At 48.2% G+C, this 19,330-nt stretch overlaps 7 protein-coding genes across 7 annotated transcripts, besides 6 other annotated features; all 7 read right to left on the bottom strand.

Annotated features, from left to right (window-relative positions):
* Window positions 1–19,330: part of a sequence feature (sequence corresponds to BAC RPCI93-26G9) that runs on past both edges of the window.
* On the bottom strand, window positions 915–1,985 carry Tb927.6.4650 (UV excision repair RAD23 protein, putative; the record flags this gene model as incomplete). Its single annotated transcript, XM_840489.1, has 1 exon — window positions 915–1,985. One exon carries the CDS (start codon window positions 1,983–1,985, stop codon window positions 915–917), a length of 1,071 nt encoding a protein of 356 aa, XP_845582.1.
* Tb927.6.4640 (hypothetical protein, conserved) lies at window positions 2,372–5,086 on the bottom strand (the record flags this gene model as incomplete). Its single annotated transcript, XM_840488.1, has 1 exon — window positions 2,372–5,086. The coding sequence occupies one exon, from the start codon at window positions 5,084–5,086 to the stop codon at window positions 2,372–2,374; it is 2,715 nt and encodes a 904-aa protein (XP_845581.1).
* Tb927.6.4630 (serine/threonine protein phosphatase, putative) lies at window positions 6,461–7,561 on the bottom strand (the record flags this gene model as incomplete). Its single annotated transcript, XM_840487.1, has 1 exon — window positions 6,461–7,561. One exon carries the CDS (start codon window positions 7,559–7,561, stop codon window positions 6,461–6,463), a length of 1,101 nt encoding a protein of 366 aa, XP_845580.1.
* Tb927.6.4620 (hypothetical protein, conserved) lies at window positions 7,816–8,427 on the bottom strand (the record flags this gene model as incomplete). Its single annotated transcript, XM_840486.1, has 1 exon — window positions 7,816–8,427. The coding sequence occupies one exon, from the start codon at window positions 8,425–8,427 to the stop codon at window positions 7,816–7,818; it is 612 nt and encodes a 203-aa protein (XP_845579.1).
* Window positions 8,675–9,916, bottom strand: Tb927.6.4610 (hypothetical protein, conserved; the record flags this gene model as incomplete). The annotated part of the gene is made up of 1 exon (XM_840485.1): window positions 8,675–9,916. The coding sequence occupies one exon, from the start codon at window positions 9,914–9,916 to the stop codon at window positions 8,675–8,677; it is 1,242 nt and encodes a 413-aa protein (XP_845578.1).
* On the bottom strand, window positions 10,100–13,129 carry Tb927.6.4600 (pre-mRNA splicing factor ATP-dependent RNA helicase, putative; the record flags this gene model as incomplete). The annotated part of the gene is made up of 1 exon (XM_840484.1): window positions 10,100–13,129. One exon carries the CDS (start codon window positions 13,127–13,129, stop codon window positions 10,100–10,102), a length of 3,030 nt encoding a protein of 1,009 aa, XP_845577.1.
* Window positions 13,383–15,206, bottom strand: Tb927.6.4590 (glutamyl-tRNA synthetase, putative; the record flags this gene model as incomplete). The annotated part of the gene is made up of 1 exon (XM_840483.1): window positions 13,383–15,206. One exon carries the CDS (start codon window positions 15,204–15,206, stop codon window positions 13,383–13,385), a length of 1,824 nt encoding a protein of 607 aa, XP_845576.1.
* Window positions 16,166–16,211: a microsatellite.
* Window positions 16,471–16,490: a microsatellite.
* Window positions 18,235–18,897: a mobile genetic element.
* Window positions 18,898–19,099: a mobile genetic element.
* Window positions 19,100–19,330: part of a mobile genetic element that runs on past the window's edge.

Raw genomic sequence — 19,330 nt, 5'->3', positions numbered from 1 at the left:
TTACTTGTTTTAACTAAGAGCCACAACCGGCGACACCCCTCTTTCGGGTCTACACGCCGGGAAGAAACACGAGACAAGTCAGTTTAACAGGGGACCAAAAGAATGGTAGGGTAAACTCAAAGGTATTCAACGTGCTTGCAACCTAAGGTGAGCGCCAAGGGGAGGAAGATGCGAGTAACAAGACCAATATCCAAGAGGTTCATAACGAGTGTCCGTGAACTCCAAAGCTGGGTCATATTTCCTGTTCCGTTTTCTTTCTTCCACCACCCATCGAGCTTCATTCCCACACCCCACACATGCATACCGCTGACATCGCAGCTCACATCTCTCTTCCTTTCGATTTTGTAAGTTGACAGTGGTAGCGTGAAGGGTGTGCCACTGAACATGCCGCACTCCACTTTGAGCGCTGCACTCATAATACCCCTTTCCCCCACATCCCCATATTCACGCACACGAGGGAAAAAAAGGAAGTTAATAATAATGACGATTAGGGAGAAAACCTTCCGACAAAAATCCACCGACGCTCCCATCCCCCAAGGAGAGCAAGGAGAAAGTAGACAAATAGAGTCGCAACAGGTGTGCAACGGACAACCGCCATCATTCGGTACTTAAGTGACAAATGACACCCTCGTACTTCGGACCACTCATTCAACAACTTACCAGAAAGAGGTCACGAGGGTAAACGTAGAGACGATTGCAAACAAACATAAACTCTTTATTGCCTCCATCACACTGCCCCTTCCCCATTTAGATCTGTAGCCCCCGGCCCTGTAAACGTACTGGAATAGAGTATTCTCCTGAACGGTACCCACCGATTACGATGGATATCACACCGATTTCCCCGCACCTCGCCAAGCCTCGAGCCGCGGAGCACTTTCACAACAACCAACAAAATGGACGCGGTTGTTCCGTCGTCAGTCGGTAATCCCGAGAAAGTTGAAAAGAAGAAAATGTGCTGCCGCATCTTCCCTCCGTCCGCACATGCGATATGCTTCAGTTGCCTCACGCTCACCCCACGCTCCCTCACCAAGTAAAACGAGGCGATTAACTGCAGCTCTGTCTTCCTCACCTAACGGTTGAGCATCATCCACTTCCGTCTCACCAGCAGTCACAAGGGTCTGGTCAGCGTTATCCGGCACCGACCCAGCCATCATAAACCTTGCAAACTCCTCCGGGTCCTGCTGCGCAAGCTCGCCAACTTGCGGGAAGTTTTCAAGTAGTTGGCCGGCCAGCGCGCTAAAGGCTTGAGGGTTGTTTTGCAGCAGTGAACGGAAATCATCAATATGGGGAATCGCCGACAGCGCCCTCCGAAGGTCTGACTGAGTACCACCCGACCCGGCGTCCGACGGCGGCGTGCCCGCTGACGGCACCGCTGCTCTACCCATGGCACTTGCCTGGAGATCTGCCTCCGCGAGTTGCTGCTGGACATGTGGAGGAATCCCCGTGCACAAAAATTCCACCGCCCGATCGGCGTTCATGTAGGCGGCGCGAAGTGCAAGAGATACCTGCTCGCGGTCGTTAAACCCCATCGCGACAATTGAATCTATAAGGGCTGGATCAACACTCCGAAGAGACGCAGGCGCGGGACCTGAGGGTTGCTGTGTTGTCGCCGGTGCTTGAGCACTAGGGGAAGGGGCCGGCACATCAACCGGTACACTGCTCGCACCAGCGACTCCAGGGTTTTCGTTTAATTCCCCCTTTGCGGGGCCCTCTGCAGGAGCACTTGGTGAGGCACACCCGCCCGACTTGGACGCCAACTGCTGAACCGATTGTTTCTTTCCCACATACACAATAACGGTGTCCTCTCCAATGCCCAACTGTTCCATGGTCATTGGGTCCTCCAGAACGCGGTTATTGTAACACAGTCGAAGACTTTGTGGGGTGTATTCGCTCTCAAGAAACTTCTTTATATCCTCTACCTTGGTATCTGGGCTTACTTCGTGCTCACGCTTCTTCCCCAGCACGCTCTTGAGAATTATCCTCATCCTTCGACTTTCACCACTGCAGTTTGTGACTCGGAACAACAGTGTTAACACTCTATCGGAAAAAGGCAAAACTTCAAGCGAGGGCAAACAGAAGCGGAGGTGAGTGAGAAGCAAGAGAAAAATCTAAAGCAGCTGACTGGTGATACGCGCTACCAAACGGTAATATGAGTCACCCATCCCGCTTTCCTTGCGGGCTCTCAACAAGTTTCAAATCTACATATGTGGTTCCGCCACCAGTAACTGCATTGAGTCATATAAGCCACTTAGCTGCAGTGCGACCACAGTCTCTACACAAGGAATGCCGAAGAGAGTTGGCACAGGGGAAACATATATACAACCGTATAACAAAGCAAATCTCATAGGTAAAGACATGCTTATTTACACATTCAAAAACGCATCGGTGGTCCTTTGGGTAATTTTGGCCGCTCCTGCGGGGCCCTTCGGCGGTAAATTTCCCAACACAAGGCATACTGCTCGCGCTGCTCCTCTCGACTGGGCTTCAAGCACACTGGCAAGATGTGCCGCCGTTTGGAATCAGGATATTTCCCCAGGGAAGCAGCGACTTGAGTCCTCGCCCTGGTGTCTGCATCCTTCCGCGGAGACTCAGAAGAATCATCACCAGTAGCGCCACTCGTTTCCGTGCGCTGCAGAGAACGCTCCAAAGCCAATATTTCAAGTGAAAGTGCTCCTCCCCTTTGCAAACTAGATGACCGACGTTTCTTTGCTCGTAACGATGCAGCTAAACGAGCCTCATACGACAGATTATGTGAGTCTGTAAACCCCTTGGCGAGCGAGGTGGACTTGAGAGCAAAGATAAAAAGACTACCATTCATACGAATAATTTCCGCCTCTACGCGGTAACGGATGCTTCGGCTTGGTTGTGAATTCACGGGAAAGGCACACAAGACATTCTTGTTGGTGCTCACCACGCGCATCCAGCAGGCATGAGGAAACCGCTGCTCGACAAAGGGAGGAAGTCGTCTGCAGCAACCAGAACGAATAGCATCAAACACAACACATTTTCCAACATCCTTCTCCTCTAAAGCATGTAGATCGATATCTGCCGCGGTTTCTTGTACTTCCCCCTGGTACGCAAAATTTTCCATGTCCACATTGTTGGTGACATTAACAAACTCCTCCCGTCCAAAGACGTCGGGCAGACCCAGCATGCGACCGAATGACCGCTCCAAGGCGAGCACCTCTTCTGGAGTTGGGAAAAGATCACGTTCAACAACTTGGCGCAGCTGCGAACAACTGCTTATGGCGTCGAGCTTACTATAACAAGCGATGCAACTCTCCGACAAACTCCGTTTCAGCAGGTGGCGTTGATGGGATACTAGCGACGCGATGGTTGCTGAAATACGGACGCGATGAATTCGACCCCCAGTTCCGTTTGCCTCCACTTCTCCTGTATCGAAACTGTCTTCGATACTTGCATCCTGTTCTGACGGAGGCCGTCCTGGTAACTCTGTGGGTCGGGGTGACACGGCGGCACCTTCAGAACAGGAAAGGGTGGCCCCAAGGGCATTAGCCTCTGGTGTATCTCCCAGAGCTGACTCCCCCTTTGCATCCATGTTTGCATCCAAGCATTCAAACGAGGGCGGTAGCGTCACAAGTGGCGGAAAAGATAGGTATTCGCGCTGTGGAATAAATAGCTCCGCGTTCATGAGGAGTACCAACTGAGGATCGTGCCCCGACGCCGCGCTCATTCGCTCGAACAGTTTGTGAATTTCCGAAACGGGCCCCTCGATACAAAAAATCCTCGTGTCGTCATCCATCACTTCAACACCACTAATGCCAGGAGGAGTCACAACCTCAAATGGAAGACTGAAGGGCGATGGCGGTGAAGGTGGGCGCTGTGGCACTACCTGTTGGCCCTTATGCTGCTTGAGTTCCTTTTTCTTCTCCTTCACAGATGGAACCTCCGGTTTAACGACCGGAGCTTTCCGCTGGTATACGTCGTCATTCACCGTGGGTCTCTTAGTCTCCAGAAGGGTGGCAATAAACGTGCTCAGAACGGCGCCTGCCCACCGTGTCATGTATGGCATACGAATAACACCACGAGTAAGGAAATGCCCATATGCCGGTCGTCCATCGCTGTAAACGTGGCAGCAAGGCGGTAAGGGGGAAAAAAAATCTAGTTTGAGCAGCACGAACGTACCCTCAGTCAGACAAACGCAGCCGTACAGACCACTTCGGATCGGTAAGAGATGCACCATTTCACTGAACGTTGTCCGATTATCTGTAACATACTCCCGAACAGAAGCGGATCCCCTACCAATCGCGTTCGCCTTATCGTCCAAAAGCGTCACAACTAATGGTTTGAAAAATGCCTCCCGGTATACTTGCAGAGGGGTGCTTTGACCCAAAAACACTATTTGACGGAATATTGACCTACCGCTGTGCGGTACGCTCACCTTCGGCGACGAAATACTTATATCACCGAAGTTTACCGACACAGACAACGGTGTATCGAGGGTGCGAGGGTCCGGAAGATTGTTGAGTGAGCAGATTTCAAACTTCAGTGGTCGGTACCTGTCGAACCTCTTGGGAGGCAGAAATGGCTCAGCGCAACATATCTCCATTACGCAATTACGGAATAGAGAACCGTCATCCACCTGTAGGGGGTACTTTGCAGAACAGGATGTGAGAAGATCCATAAAATCAAACTCAAGTGACGTCAAAGTTTCCACGGTGTCCGTGAAAAATGAGTCATCACCTTTTCTAGGCCGCTCCTTTTTTGCACCACGTTTGCTCGGCTTCGGAGCGGCTACATCCGATTCTAACATTCCAGAGTTACGGATATACACAGTCATTTTGTGGGTTTCATTGCAAACTTGAAGAAGAGCACCGGGTGCTAGATTAACTTTGCGACGAAAGAAGCGGATAGAGAAAGGCTCCGGTGGGCTGTCGGACTCCACCAAATTGCAAGCCAGAGCTCGTTCCTCCTCACCCATTACATTTGATGCGAACATGAGATTGGTGCCAGCATGCTTCTCCCAAAACTTTGGAGGAACCTGCGCGTGAAACCAAAGCTCGACAACGCGATCATTCTCGTCGGCCGTGCCAAAGGGGTCTTCGACGCGAGTTTTCTTGGGCATTTCAGCACGGCCCACTTTTCATTAACCTATAAAGCGAGTACAACCTTCCGAGAAGGCAAGTTGCTCCAGTTTTCTTTCGTCACCACTAGTAGCCACCCCTTCCTTTCGAATGAAAAGGAAAATTCAAGCACCTCCGCAAAGTAGGGGGGAAGAAATCAGGTGCCTTGGTGGGAAGATTGAGTGATAAACACAAAACAACAATCACAACATTCATTTGATTCTCAAATATAGAGACGCAAACACTTAGCCGACACACTACTACAAAACAACAGTTCTTTGAAAAATAATAAGTTTTTTGCACTCTTTTTCAAAGAGAACAAAAGCCCCACTGCCCCTTAGAGGGGAGGCTGCAAACGCTGCTCCGCTGCAGCTCCCCCTTAACGGTCTGTTGCTGCCTATTTCATCCTTGGTAGAGGTATCTACAGGACCAAGCAACGCAGGAGGCCAAGGTCTTTTGAGACGAGTAACATTCCACCCCACACCATGCACGAGGCTACAATCATATCTAGCTATAACACTCAATACACTCACCTATTCATACACGCAAACATACATGGTCCACACCCCAATCAAACCCCGCTTCAAACAGCAGTACCAGAAGGTGAACCGTCACAACCATTCATCCAGCCAACAACCGATCCCACAAACCTTAGCTGAAGGGCACCATAAAGTTTACCGAGCTATACTTCCACTCACGGTGCCCGTAGTAATAAAGCACGTACATGCTACCTAACTAGATACAGAGTAGCTTCTCACGTTACTCTCGTTTCAGCTTAACTAGAATAATTCAATTTGGCTCAAAGTGTAGAAGAGCTGAGGATGAGAAAAAAACTCGAGCAAAAACACGAAAAACAACACCAACCTCACAAAAAGGCGATAAAGAACAATCTTCTCCGTACCACACGTTCTATGTTTCAGTTACAAGTGTTAATTACTCAGCGCAAGCTCGAACGGTTGAAACAAACACACTGCATCAACCGCTACCAAAAAGTATATATAGGCATATGTATATATATGTACACAACACAGTGGCAAGAATGCTACCCCTCCCCTTTTCCTTGTACATGTTACTTGTCCACCTGCCCCACTCAGCCCGCACACATATGCCGGGGGTACCTCTTCCTAGCCCGTAACCACTAAATGCTAACAATGAACCCCGCCGATGACTACAGGGCGCAGAGGGGATGCCAGCGTGAGCGGCACAGTGCCCCTTCGGGTTAGCAGTCACATACCATCCTTCGCTCATTGTATACGTTTCCCACGCGAAAAAGAAAAACACGCAGCACATGCACATTAAACACAGCACATTGACCTCTTCTGCATGCGGACCCTTGACTTAATCGGCAGCTGACTCCTCCCGTCGATTCTGAGCTCCTACACAGGGGAAAAAGTCCCATATCGTCGATTACCGGGAGTGCCGCCATTACCACCGCAGATAAACGATACTGCCCACTTCCCAATAAATACCAAAGAAACGAGAATGATGACAACGACCGATACACGCTCAATCACTGGAAACCACTTGCCAATCAACGGCCTATCCACGGGGTGCTCATCAGCGCTGAATTCAGGAAAGCGTACCGTCGACTCAAGCAGCTGCACGTGACCTGTGGTATCGTCAATCTGCAGCGCGGCCACGTGCCCTGGATCACCTTTCTTCCAACGACTAAGACCGAAATCGATAGCAATTAAATGGCCCCCGCATAGTCGCCAATCCTTAAAATCCTGATGGTTGTGAGGCACATGGCCAACCACCACAGACTTAATTCCGGCAAATTTATTTTGAAGAACCTTTATCAAGTCTTTACAGCGGACGTTCAAGATTGAGCGAACCAAAATGGGGTTCACAACTTCTTGTCCACCACCTTCGGCGAGGTTGAGGCCTGTACTTCCCAGAGGGGTCAGCGTACCATTCGTTAACGCCTTTCTCAAATCCTTGTTAAACTCATGTATTTTGTCAATACCTGTGATAATGCTCGCCGTCGCAGTTGACAACCCCCCATGCATGAAAAGAAATTCGTTATGGTGAAAAATGGCTTTCCTTGTACGCAAATACATGCCAACAGAAGTCCTGTTGGAAAGTAAACGATCGCGCCCACTGACACCTCCAGAGCCCGCGAGGCTACCGGGGTCCACTGCACTGTAGTCCCCGAGAAGATTACGAATCTCATGATTGCCCAAAAGCTCGATAACATCCCCACCCACTGATTGTGCCTCCTTTTCAAGTTTCATCAGGAGTTTAACTATCGAAATGTCGTCCGGGCCCACATCGAATATGTCGCCAAGCTGGACAAAAAAACTATCACCACCAATCCAATGCTGGCGGTCATCAACAAGCCCTGTAATCTTTAATATGGCGAGGGTTTGATTGAGGTCCCCGTGCAAATCCCCTACAACCACTATCTGCCGTCCCTCGACACGCATAGTCCCGATGATACAAAAGAAAACAACCCATAGAGCATCAGCGTTCGGCATTCTGTACTTGGAGGAGCTATGAGCTTTGAAATGAGGTGTCTGACTCGTGTGGAAACAGAAAGGGGGAAGAAACAAAAGGGGGAGGCAGAGGAAAGTGAAACGGCCATCCCACAAGCACACGCGCACGCGTGTACTCCCCGATAATGCACTCAGTGGGAAAAGGAGCGCTACGGCACAAGTCGGAGGACGGCAAGGCATTGGCAGCCGGTACCGCCAGAACAGATGGCGGCACATCCCCCTATCTTCACGAACCGTCAGGTCTGACTCGTATAGTCGGGTTTAGACAACAGGTCCCTATCAGCATAACAATACCCGTCAGAACTAATCTTCCCCGATAAATATTTGAAGTGCATTCCCAAGCAAGGTTCCATAACGGTGGCATTTAGTCTATGTACCATTTGGCTGCCGGATTCAATAGCGAACCTTTGGGTCGCAGTGCGGAGCAACCCGAGACACACAACCGGTAGAATGAGACAAGGTGGCGAGGCAAAGGACAAAATATGACATACGTACCCCTCGGGTTCGATGGACAAAATCGGAAGCACTGCATAAGTGACAACGATTAGCACGACCTCGACAATGAGAACTAGAAAAGAAAGCGCAATTAATAGTTGCGCAAAGTGGTAAGTACGATCCTGCCTCACAACAATGTGCTGCAGCGCAACCTCGAACGCTGCAGTGCCCGCCAAGTCGCGCTCCTTCAACAGCCCTTGAGCAGCCATCACGTTGTTCACCTCGGAGGAAAAGAACTGGAAAGAGGGAGATGTATGGTCATACAGTTGCATGAACGAAAAGGAGATTAAAAACATGTACAGAGAAACGAGGGCACATAGATCGACATAATAAAGGGGATAATACATGTACATGAAGTCGAGGTGCGGCTACCAAAAGGACAGCCCTTTGTGTCGCTCTTGCATAATTTGAAAGTCACTGCAACACTAGAAGAAGTTACTTATGTATCAACACATCTACCGTGAAACTTGCAACACAACACTTCCACACTATCGCGAATGGGAACTAATAACAGCTGTGCGCTGGCGAGCTATGGGAGAAGGAAAACATTGGTTAGAGATAAGCGCAAAGCGAGACCCCGAAAAATAAATATGAGGTAATTTACTTCTTCATAGTGCTCGCACCCTTTTCGGCGGCCTCCAGCCGCTTTTTCCTTTGCTCCTCCTGGTAGCGTTTCCTCTCTATCGCTTCCTCCAATAGCATCCGTGCGTCATCCTCCGCACGGTGCCTTTCTTCCGTCTCCCTATGCAATCGATCAAGTTCCTCTTTTTGTCTTCTCTTTACCTTTTCTAGGTCAGCAACGATGTTGGCTCTCCAAGTATTCCTCATCTCCAGCATTGTTTTAAACTCCTCCTCTTCTTCTTGCATCTTCTTCTTCTCTAGTCTACGACGTTCGACGGAGACTTCGTTTGAGAAAAATTTCTTGAAGCTCCGACCAACATAATCTGCAGGTTTTTTGCGCGAAGCATTTTCTACCGCTGGGTCACACCCCGAATCGAGCAGAAGCTCAATCAAATCCTCCCATTCCCTCGAATTCGGCCGCTGGTGAATAGCTGCAAGATGAAGGGGATTGTTTAAATCATTGTTCTGAACGTTAACTGTAGCCCCTGCATCAATGAGGATCTTGAGAATCTTATAATCACAACGAATAGCACAATAATGAACAGGACGGTTCCCGTGAGAATCCGCCTGGTCACGGTTCGCGTCCTGCTTAATCAAATACTCTGCCACATCCGGTTTACCCATCTTAACAGCCATAAGAAGTGGCGTCGTATCATCTGCGTCCTTCTGGTCTACTTCAGCGCCATGCTCTACCAACCACTTGCTAACACGAACGTCTCCATCCGAGGCACTCTTATGCAGCGCTGAACACTTGTTGCGATCCAGTTCGTTCACCTTATTTTTCGGGTTATCACTCCGTTTCAACAATACCTCCATACACTCCACACTCCCACAGGCAGCCGCTGTATGAAATGGTGTAGAGAGAGTTGCAGACTGGGCACCGACATCTGCCCCATAGTCCAAGAGGGCCTCACAACATTCAACATAGTTGTTTCTGACGGCCTCATGCAACGGAGTGCGTCCTTGAAAATTTGGCGCGTTTACATCACCGGTAAGCTCCTTAACTACAAACTCCAGCATAGTGGTATTTTTCCCAAGTGCCAGATGAACCAGAGTGTTCCCCGATCCATCAACACATTTAACTATATTTTCCTTGATAACCAGGAAATCGCCTTTGAGGGAAGCCAGCGCATCCAGATCGCCCCTAACCACGGCCGCTCGAACGGCATCTAAAAGGTCCTTTGAACCTTGCAGGCCTCCAATGCAAGTGCCGGAGTTCATTCCGAGAATCGTATTCAAAAAGATTCGCTAAGGAAAAGGTTCAACGTTTATTTAGAGTTTAAAAAAAACTTAAGCAGAGCATCAGGAAGGAATCAAGACGATAGCAGAGAATTTGTAATGATATGTCAACCCTTAAGCGGGGCCCACATACAAATATATAACTCGCAACATAAAGTTAAACGATTACTCGACAGTGACAGCGCATTCATGCAGCCACTCCTTTGTCACGATAGTAAGGCCCAGCATCAGGGTAAGCGACTCTTTTGTCTCAGAACGCACATTCTTTTGTAGTGTGACAAAGGTGACGTATTCTGGTGGAGGATATGTTCTTGCTATTGAGCTCGAAGGATGAACGTAAACTATAATGTGGTTCGCAACTGTAATGTAGGGTGTTTTCGTCGTCTTATCGCTCTTGTATTCTACACCGTGAGACCGGCATTCTTGCACCGTGGCTCGACGTGCTACCTGATCAACAAGACCAATTATAAACAATTTCCTAATCACTATTTCCTGATTCTTCGAGAGGTGGGCGAGGGCTCTTTCCTCAAAAAGTTGCTCTGGTCCAACGACATCAGCATCGCTGGCGCCTTCAACAGGTTCTTCAGCTGTATCGCGACTCGCTAGTACTAGTAGTTGGTCACCAAGTTGTTTAGCTTCTGAAAGGCTCTTTTGGACAAGACAGTAGCGATCACAATTCACCGCACTAGAGTTGTTCATATATACCAGAAGTGCGTTCAGGGAAGTAAGTAAATCGCTTCCAGGATGCAAAAGCGCCTGGAGACGCTGCTTTCGTTCTTTTTCATCATCAGAAATATCTTTGCTTTTCCATTTTATCCGATGTCCTTCATCCGTAAATACGCTCGTCGTGGTGGAAAAGATAGATGCGATCAGCGTAATTAGAGTAATGAGAAACCGTGGAAGCTTACGGTCTATTCCCTCAACGATCACTCGAGAGAAACGCGGGGGAATAGGATAAGCAACAAGCCGTCTGCCCGTTGCAGTAATCCGGAATTCATCATCGGAGTTCAAAGCTCCAATAAGCCCCAAGTGAGTCAATGCGCGCTTCAAATCGGCCTCTTTGGGGGGAGATGGAAATGGAAAGGTCCCAACATGGTTGATGCCGAAATGCTTCATTAAGAGAACCACAGATTCTAATGAAGTCCTCAAAATCTCTGGAGCACTGTGTTTAGGCATCAAATTCGAGTAAACGGCAGTGCTATACAGACGATAACAATGTCCAGGTGCCACACGACCGGCACGCCCACTACGCTGTTCAGCAGAAGCTTGACTTGTCCACTCTATTCGGAAGCAGCTTGCACAAGTAGATTCGTCTACCGTCTTTGTTTTCACTCGGCCAGAATCTACCACATAACGTATATTAGGAATAGTGATCGAAGTCTCGGCTACATTTGTAGCCACAACGCACAAACGCTTTCCTGCTGGAGGTTGCTGGAAAACCTCCTGTTGTTTCGAGAAATTCATCAGTGCATACAAGGGAAGGACATGTAGTGTATTGAGCTCACCATTCACCTCACTTTCATCAGCAAATCCTTCTGCCTTCTCTGGAGATCCTGCAGCATTTCTGCAACGCTTTCTACCGATATTACAGTTTTCTAGCTCCGTATCATCTTTATCCAACGCATAATCCTCAGTTGCAAGTCCAAATTCATCTCTTTCGATATCTGACTCACTTTCATCAGACTCACTCGGTGTAGTCGGTAACTCAGAAGTAAGTAAGGCATGCTTGGAGTATGAAGTTTCGCAGTATTCAATCTTCGTCTTTGCATAGTGTAATAGCAGTCGGTCGCACAACAGCCCGATTTCGTACTGAGTCGAAAGGAAGACCAGAATTCCACCTGGCGGTAACTTTTTGTGAATTTGACAAACCTTACGAAACGCCTCGTCAACGTAGTTAAATAATTCCGTCCTCTTTGAAAAATGATTTGTCACTGGAAAGCGACGGGCCTCCACGCAAATAAAAGGTGGTGGCACAGGAAACAGCTTTCGATTATCCCTGAAATCTGCAACACGCATTGTGGCTGACATTATCACCAACTTTAAGGGCTTCAGCGTTGTCATCTGCGGAAGCCCACCATTTTTCCTCAATTCTTCTAAGTACAGGTCATTCCTCGTAGGCATGATGCGAGACAACATTCCGATAAGAATATCACCTGTAACACTTCGTTCATGAGCTTCATCCACAATAATCACGCTGTACTTTCTAAGCAAGAAATCAGACTGAATTTCCTTAAGAACAATACCCTCCGTCGCAAATTTTATTTTAAAACCATCCGAAAGATTGTTGTCGTAACGGACCTGATAGCAAACGTCCTCTCCAAAGGGTACGTTAAGTTCCTCAGCAACACGCCTTGCCATAGATATCGCGGCAACACGCCGCGGCTCCGTAACCAATATACATCCTTCCCTTCCAAAGGGAGATCCCTTTGGATCACCATAACCGCATTCCCATAAAAACTGAGGAATTTGCGTTGTCTTCCCACTTCCAGTTTCTCCGCAAATGAGAACGCATGTTCGAGACGTACTATTTATGGCTTCAACAATTGCCTGTTCCTCCCTGAGAACCGGAAGTTCTTTCCGTGTTAATTCGATATGTGGGTGTCTTTTCACATGAATGCAAACACTTTGGGGGGCAAACTTAGCTAGATCCAACGTATCACGATCGATAGCCTCTCGTACCTGCCGTGTTCTGCCTTCTTCCTCCGCAATATTGGCTACCAGTTTAGATATGTATTCTTGTTGGGAGGAAACAACACGCTGTTTCTGAAGCTTTTCTTCATTTTCTCGACGTTCATGAAGGGACACTCGCATATCGTTGAGTGCTTTCCTTTTTTCAGCCTTTTCCTTTTGCTTGGCACATGCCTCAGACTTCACGTACTCCTTATGTTTCTCCACTTTTTCTCTTGCAAGAGAAAGTTGTTTTTCTGCCTCCTTCGTACGTAGGTTCCTTTCACTCTTAACCTCAAGTCTTTTCTTCTTTTTCTCTCCTTTTGAAGTGGACAAGACTTGGGGAACGGGTGTGGAGAGACCCAAGTCAGTAAAGCGAATAACATTCTTCTTAGTCATCCTTAAAAAAATTAAAAAATGAGTGGTTCCATTGCAAAATACCAGCACCAAGGACATGAAAATTGACGCGAAGATGCCCCAACAACGAGTAATAGCTATCCAACCTTTGCTTTTATCACCGACATACATCAAAATTTTCTTAAACCTTAACACAACTTAGATTTCTTCACCAATAAGTTTTTTTTTAAGTGCATGCAAGCCTCCACACACGCAAGTATATGGTTTTTCAATAACACATATATGTTTATGTATTGGAAAACTTATAATCATTCGCATCGTCTTGGTGTGTGTCTTTTGTTGCATACGCGCAGTCCTTTCTTTTTTTTTAATTACTATCAATGGGTAGATTAGCCAACCCCCTGTTTGTGCTGAATTTCTCCCTCTAGACAGCTTGTTCTTTGTTCTGACTTTTTGAGTCTTGCTTTTGTGCTGCCTTTTTAGCTGCTTTGGCGGCCCTTTTTGCTGCTAAATCGTTTGCCGCTGCGGGCTGCGACACCTTTGCGACATACTTCAGATGATGAGCCTTCGCGCTCAAGTGATTCACTTTCTCGCGACCATCTGGAATAGCGATAAGGACTTTTCTCGGTATGACATTATCAACAATGTAGTAACCACGACGCTCCAGTTGGATTATATCACCCTTCTTCAGAGCGCTAGTCGCTGCCTCAGAGTACACTTCTTGGGTATATTTCGTCACAGCGGCTAGGATACTATCTAGAGATTCCTCCGGATCCGGCTTCTTCTTGGTAAGTAAATGGTCATACTCATTTATCTCCATAACCTCTGCCTCAGGATTTTCGGCAACCCACGTTAACTTGTGCTTAGTCTTCTTCACATCGCCTTCAAGATTGAGTACGATATCGGCATCAGTAATTGTTCCAGATTCGCCACTGGTGCGAATATTCCTTATAAACGCATTCCCCCAGTCCATCAGCGTAACCTCATCTCCCTCTTTTAAAAGAGCAACGTCCTCAGCATCGAGAAATATGACACCGGATTTATAAAACACCTTGCTCCCCATATCCGGGGCTTTTTTGTGCAGCAATTTCTCACACTTTTCCAGGCCGCCTATTCCCTCAACAACACATCGGACCTTGAGTGTATTAGAAACAACAGTGTACCGAGGTACTGAAGGGTCGAGAATCTGTGTGTTGAAGTACCACAACTTCGACCATTCCATAAAGTTGACGGTTTTTGACATACCCTGCTCCTGAACAAATTGTCTTAGGGCACTCATTTTCAACCCTCGTCTTACCAACGCTCGTACTGTCGGAAACCGGGGGTCGTCCCAGCCATCGACAACCTTAGAGTCAATAAGTTGTGTCAACTTTCTCTTCGACATCACAGCATACTCCATGTTCAATCTTGAAAAATCTTCAACAATGGGCTTCCTCAACCCTAATGCATCACAAAACCAATAATACTGGTCGTTCCGATCATGATACTCATTCGTCCGAAGAGCGTGTGTAATTCCTTCGACAGAATCAATAATGGGGCAGCAAAAGTCGTATGTTGGGTACGCCTTGTATTTGGTTCCCTGTCTTGCGTGTGGCGTCAGATTTACTCGATAAATAACAGGATCCCTCATCGCTTTATTCTCGTTATCAACGGATATCTTTGCCCGTAAACAAGTCTCTTGGCCCTCTGCGGAACCCTCTTTCATCTCACTCCACATCCTTTTCGTCTCCTCAATGGAAATATCTCGGTAGCTCGTGGGAACACCGTTGAACCTACATTTTTGCATTTCCTCCCGTGTTGTTTTATCACAATAGGCCAGACCCTTTTCAATGAGCTCATCTGCTTTCTCGTATAGTAATTCCATGTAATCGGACGAATATGTTGGACCCACATCCCACGTGACACCAAGGGTTGCCAAATCATCCAAAATCGCTTGCTCAAAGTGGTCCTTTTCTTTGGATGGGTTAGTGTCGTCAAACCGCATTACAAGTTTTCCTTTGTACTTCAACGCGAGCATACTATTGATAAGGGCCGCCTTCGCATGACCGATGTGGAGAAATCCGCTCGCTTCGGGGGGGAACCGAGTCACTACCTTCCCCTCTTCCGCATTTGTTAACGTTAGTTTGTCGTGTTCCGGGGCCTTCTGGCAGTCTTCTTCATGTTTGCTCATCACACAAAAGGGGATTTCTTTAAGAAGCCGTGAAATTAAGCTTATTTTGACGGTAAACTTGTTAGCTAACCGGAGCATCACATCAACAGCAGGGAAAAAAAGGCTGGTTAGAAGTACGCATGCGGTAACCTTCCCCGGGAAATGTTTCTAGCAGTGAAGTATACGCAATTCGGCACCCTTCCAGATGCAACCGCATACAGCCACGAGTTTCTTCAACAAAAGATAGCGATTAATAAATAAAAGCAACACGTTCGACCACAGGGGTAGTAGCGCAGGAACAATCACAAACCAAAAGTTTTTCTTTTCCTCACCATCTTTTGTCATCATACATAATTAGCATCAATCAAATCGCTGAAAGGGATCGCAAGATGGAGAAAACATGCTAATGTTTTCCCCCTTAAACACGCAGTTAGATCATCCAACAAAATATCAACAGGTGAACGCAAACAATATAAACACAAAAAAACGCTACCATCCATGGAGAAGAACCCTGACATGGAGGCACCACACAACAATGCACTATATATGAGTCAACAGTGACAGTTAGGCTATAATCCCAAAACAAATACACTTCAGGTGTCCTGAATTCCAAATGCCAGTCAATTAACTTTACCCACCACGTGCCAGCGCAGCAGATAAAACAACGATGGTAGACCAAAGAAATTTCATCACACATCTCACGTCCCGATCAGAAAAGCACCCACCAACAAATAATTTTGGGGTCCATTTAATGCATCAGCCTGGTCGGTGCATTAAATAACCGGCCGTCTCACTAACATCAGTGACTGAAACTTCGGAACGTCACGCGAAAGGGGTACCGTGGCCGATTCCCCCCCCCCCCGGCGGTGCACTTTTTTTTTTTCAACCTCATCGCATACACGAACGAACGCACGAATATATCAACAAGTTCATATAGATATATATGAAGCGATTTTTTAAATGATATTGATAATGTGCTGTAATTAAGCATACCATTGAAATATGAAACGCAGCGAAAGTAGCAACACAATCAACAGTGTTTGGTCACATCTCCCTTCCACACACACACACACACACACACACACACACACACACTCACAAACATTCGAAACATTCACCGCAAACGACATCGGCAGCCTCCCGCAGATAGCAAACAGCTACCGACCACTAAGGTGGGCCGTCAGCGGCGGACGGTGAAGATACAATGCCAACTAAACTATAAAAGCATAGGCTACCCAGCCTAACGGAATTCAGTCAGCACATAAGCCAACCACCCCCGACACCCGGCGCCCCACCAGCGTTGAACACAACTACCAGGTAAACAAACGACAGCCCATTAACTGGCGAGTAACACGCACACGGCTAAAATAAAATAAAATAAAAGTGGCTCAGTCCAGTGCGGGTCCCGCTGTTGACGGCTGCCTTACGGAGTCACTAGGCCCCGCTGTCCCGCGCGCCCGCCGGCAGCCAAAAGCCAAGCGGGGCATGCCGCTAGCATCAGACTGCAACGGAAAGGCAAAAGCGCCGACCCACCCTGTGGCGCACAGCCAATGCCCTTCCAGCTGCACATCACCCTTGGTAGCCCTCGGACTGCGCACACAGGCAATCAGCAGTACCATCCACACAAAAGCTCTTAATATAAGCGACACGTAAGTGAACATCAACCGTACAGCAGACGGCTCACGGTGGAGCACTGCTGAGGCTCTGGTGGCCAAAGTGCATTTCTCCGCGTACCGGGTCAACCGCCGAGAGCGCCGCCGCCTGCATCCCCTGCAGCGGATCCACACACCCTCCCCACCGCACTTCGTTCCCGTGTTGGCCCAAGGGGAGAAGGTGCACCTATTTCCCTGCGTGAAGATCTGAAGCAGGATGTGTGTCCCCGAGGGTCACTCAGCACAAAGTTACAAGAATAGCTCCAAAAGTTAGCACACAGAAGTTGTGCCGCGGCGTCGCCACACACCAAGCGCTGGAGTCGACGAGAGACCATGCGAGGCAACAACATCCCACACTCCACTCAGTGACAGTGCGCCATGATGACATCAAAGCGCTCCAAAACACTCACTGCTGTGATGTCCAAGAAGTATCCCTACCGACGTAAGAACACAAGAAGCAAGCGGGCGTCCCCGTGCAACACAATACGTGTGATTTCACGTTTGGGCGTCTGAAAGCCTTTAGTGGTGAACTATTTCCAACTTCCTACAACAATAGGCTCACATTACGAGCGACACCACGCAGATGAATAAAAGGTCTCGTATTCTTTCAGTTCTTCTTCTTGTCTTCTCGTCGGAGTTAATAGAAGCCATTCCAAGATGGCTGGCCACTACTGTGGAATATCTTGGAATGCCTTTTGTTGTTGATGAGTGTTGTTGAGAATCTCTTCGTTATGTACAACGTATGACTCCCTCCGTTCTGATGTTTTCCTTTACTCCTTCAGAGTCGTCACAGCACAGTATACAGGAGACGGAACAGCACACTTCCCCACAGTGTGCTAATTTTAAAGATGCGAAGTCGCTGAACTTTCTGCCATAAATTTTTCTTTTTGATGCTATCGATTCCCTTTATCCTTCCTTCTCCTTCTCCTTCCCGTATGTGGGGGTAGCTCTTTGCTTATGATCGCTGCGTGCGCTGTTTGTGTTGTCAGATCCTTCTATGGTGTCAAGAAGAGAAGATACAAGTGGAAAATGGGTGCGGCACCTGGTGGTACCGTTCCACCGCGAGGAGAAACTATGCAAATTATCTCCAAAGTCCTTTATACCCGTATGATCACTCGTCCACAACACACTGTCCATGAAAATCTTTCACCCATTGGTAGCTCAATAATAATGGTAACTTTCAATCGAAATCGTTGCTTTGGACTGTGATTTCAGGTGTCGCATGGAAGCCATGCGTGTCTTTCTATAAAGTACAAGGTCAGGTTTGATTGCGGCGCTGTGACACACATGTTGGAAGCATTGGTGTTAATGTGCATCTGCTTGGTGTCTGTGGTTCATTTGTGCGTCTGCCCCTTCCGCTTGAGCTCAAGCTCTTCCTTCTCCCCCAAACACACACACACACACTGTGATGCGCTCTGCGGCGTCTCCCCGAGCAGTCTCCTTGCTTAAACACATTCCGGCGCACACCGCACTCCTAGCTGTGAGTTCGCAGTTGGAAGAGGATCACGGGAAATACGTGAAGGTACAGTGTGTCGCCGCACCTTGATATTCACGGCGTATCCGCGCGGCAATATTCATGTTTGTTTACCATTTGCGTTACTGCATTCGACCGGCGCTAGCCATGGGCTTTGTGCTCACGCCGTCTCATTGCATCACCAGTGTGTGTCATACTGTTTTTCGCTGTCGCAGTGGTCGCACGGATTGTTGGAGTTCGACGCTTTGTAAGCCGAGCTTTGTACTTTTCATTTCAGGCACTGTAGTGGTGCTCGCGGGTTAATATTTCGCAGCATCCATTTTCAATGCCGAGAGGCAACGGGGCGGGAACGAGCCACTGCCACCTCTTCTTCGCTCGCTTTTCCCCTGACAGCAATATCGGTCCCATGTAGGTTACAATGTCCTGAAGCTTCGGGTCAGGCAACTGCGGCATGTCAGTCACCCTTTCCACCATACCATCAATCATCCCATTCCATTCCACATCAACGACTAAATACAAACTTCAATGTGGTATACGCTTTCCCTCCCGTATTTGTAGGAGAAGCACCCGTAGCTTATTTGGGTGTTGGTCTGCCACGGTGAGATGGACCTGCTTCCAATACCATGAGTGGCAACAGCAAGTCTGTGATTGTCAAGAGTCTGCTCAGGGGTGACGCCGGCCACCTCAACGTGGTGCCAGGGTCCAGTACCCCCTATTTTCAGAGGAAGCCAATAGTCAGCAGCGTTCCTTTCATGGGGAACTCTGCTTTGCTCCAGCTCCGGCTTCTCATAGCGTCGGGGCCGGTCGCGTTTTTCTGGGACACCGTTTTTGACTTCTCAGTCCCGGACACGTGCGAGCACGCCATCGACGATATCCGGAGTTTTCTCGATGACGTTGTATACGCTTGGAAAACATCCAGTGACATTCCCGCACCCTTTTCTATTGTCAGGGATTCGGTTAGGTTACTGCGTGGCGATGGGGCTGCATTTGCCCGCTCCACGAATATCAGTTTGTTTCCCCCCAATGTTGTCGTAGCTGTCCCATTCTTTTTTTCCCCAATAATGCAGATCCCTCAGTCCATGGCCCGTGGCATCTAC

Source organism: Trypanosoma brucei, chromosome 6 (assembly GCF_000002445.2).
Source record: "Trypanosoma brucei brucei TREU927 chromosome 6, complete sequence".
NCBI classification, from domain to species: Eukaryota; Euglenozoa; class Kinetoplastea; order Trypanosomatida; family Trypanosomatidae; genus Trypanosoma; species Trypanosoma brucei.
This window is presented reverse-complemented; position numbering and strand designations above follow the sequence as displayed.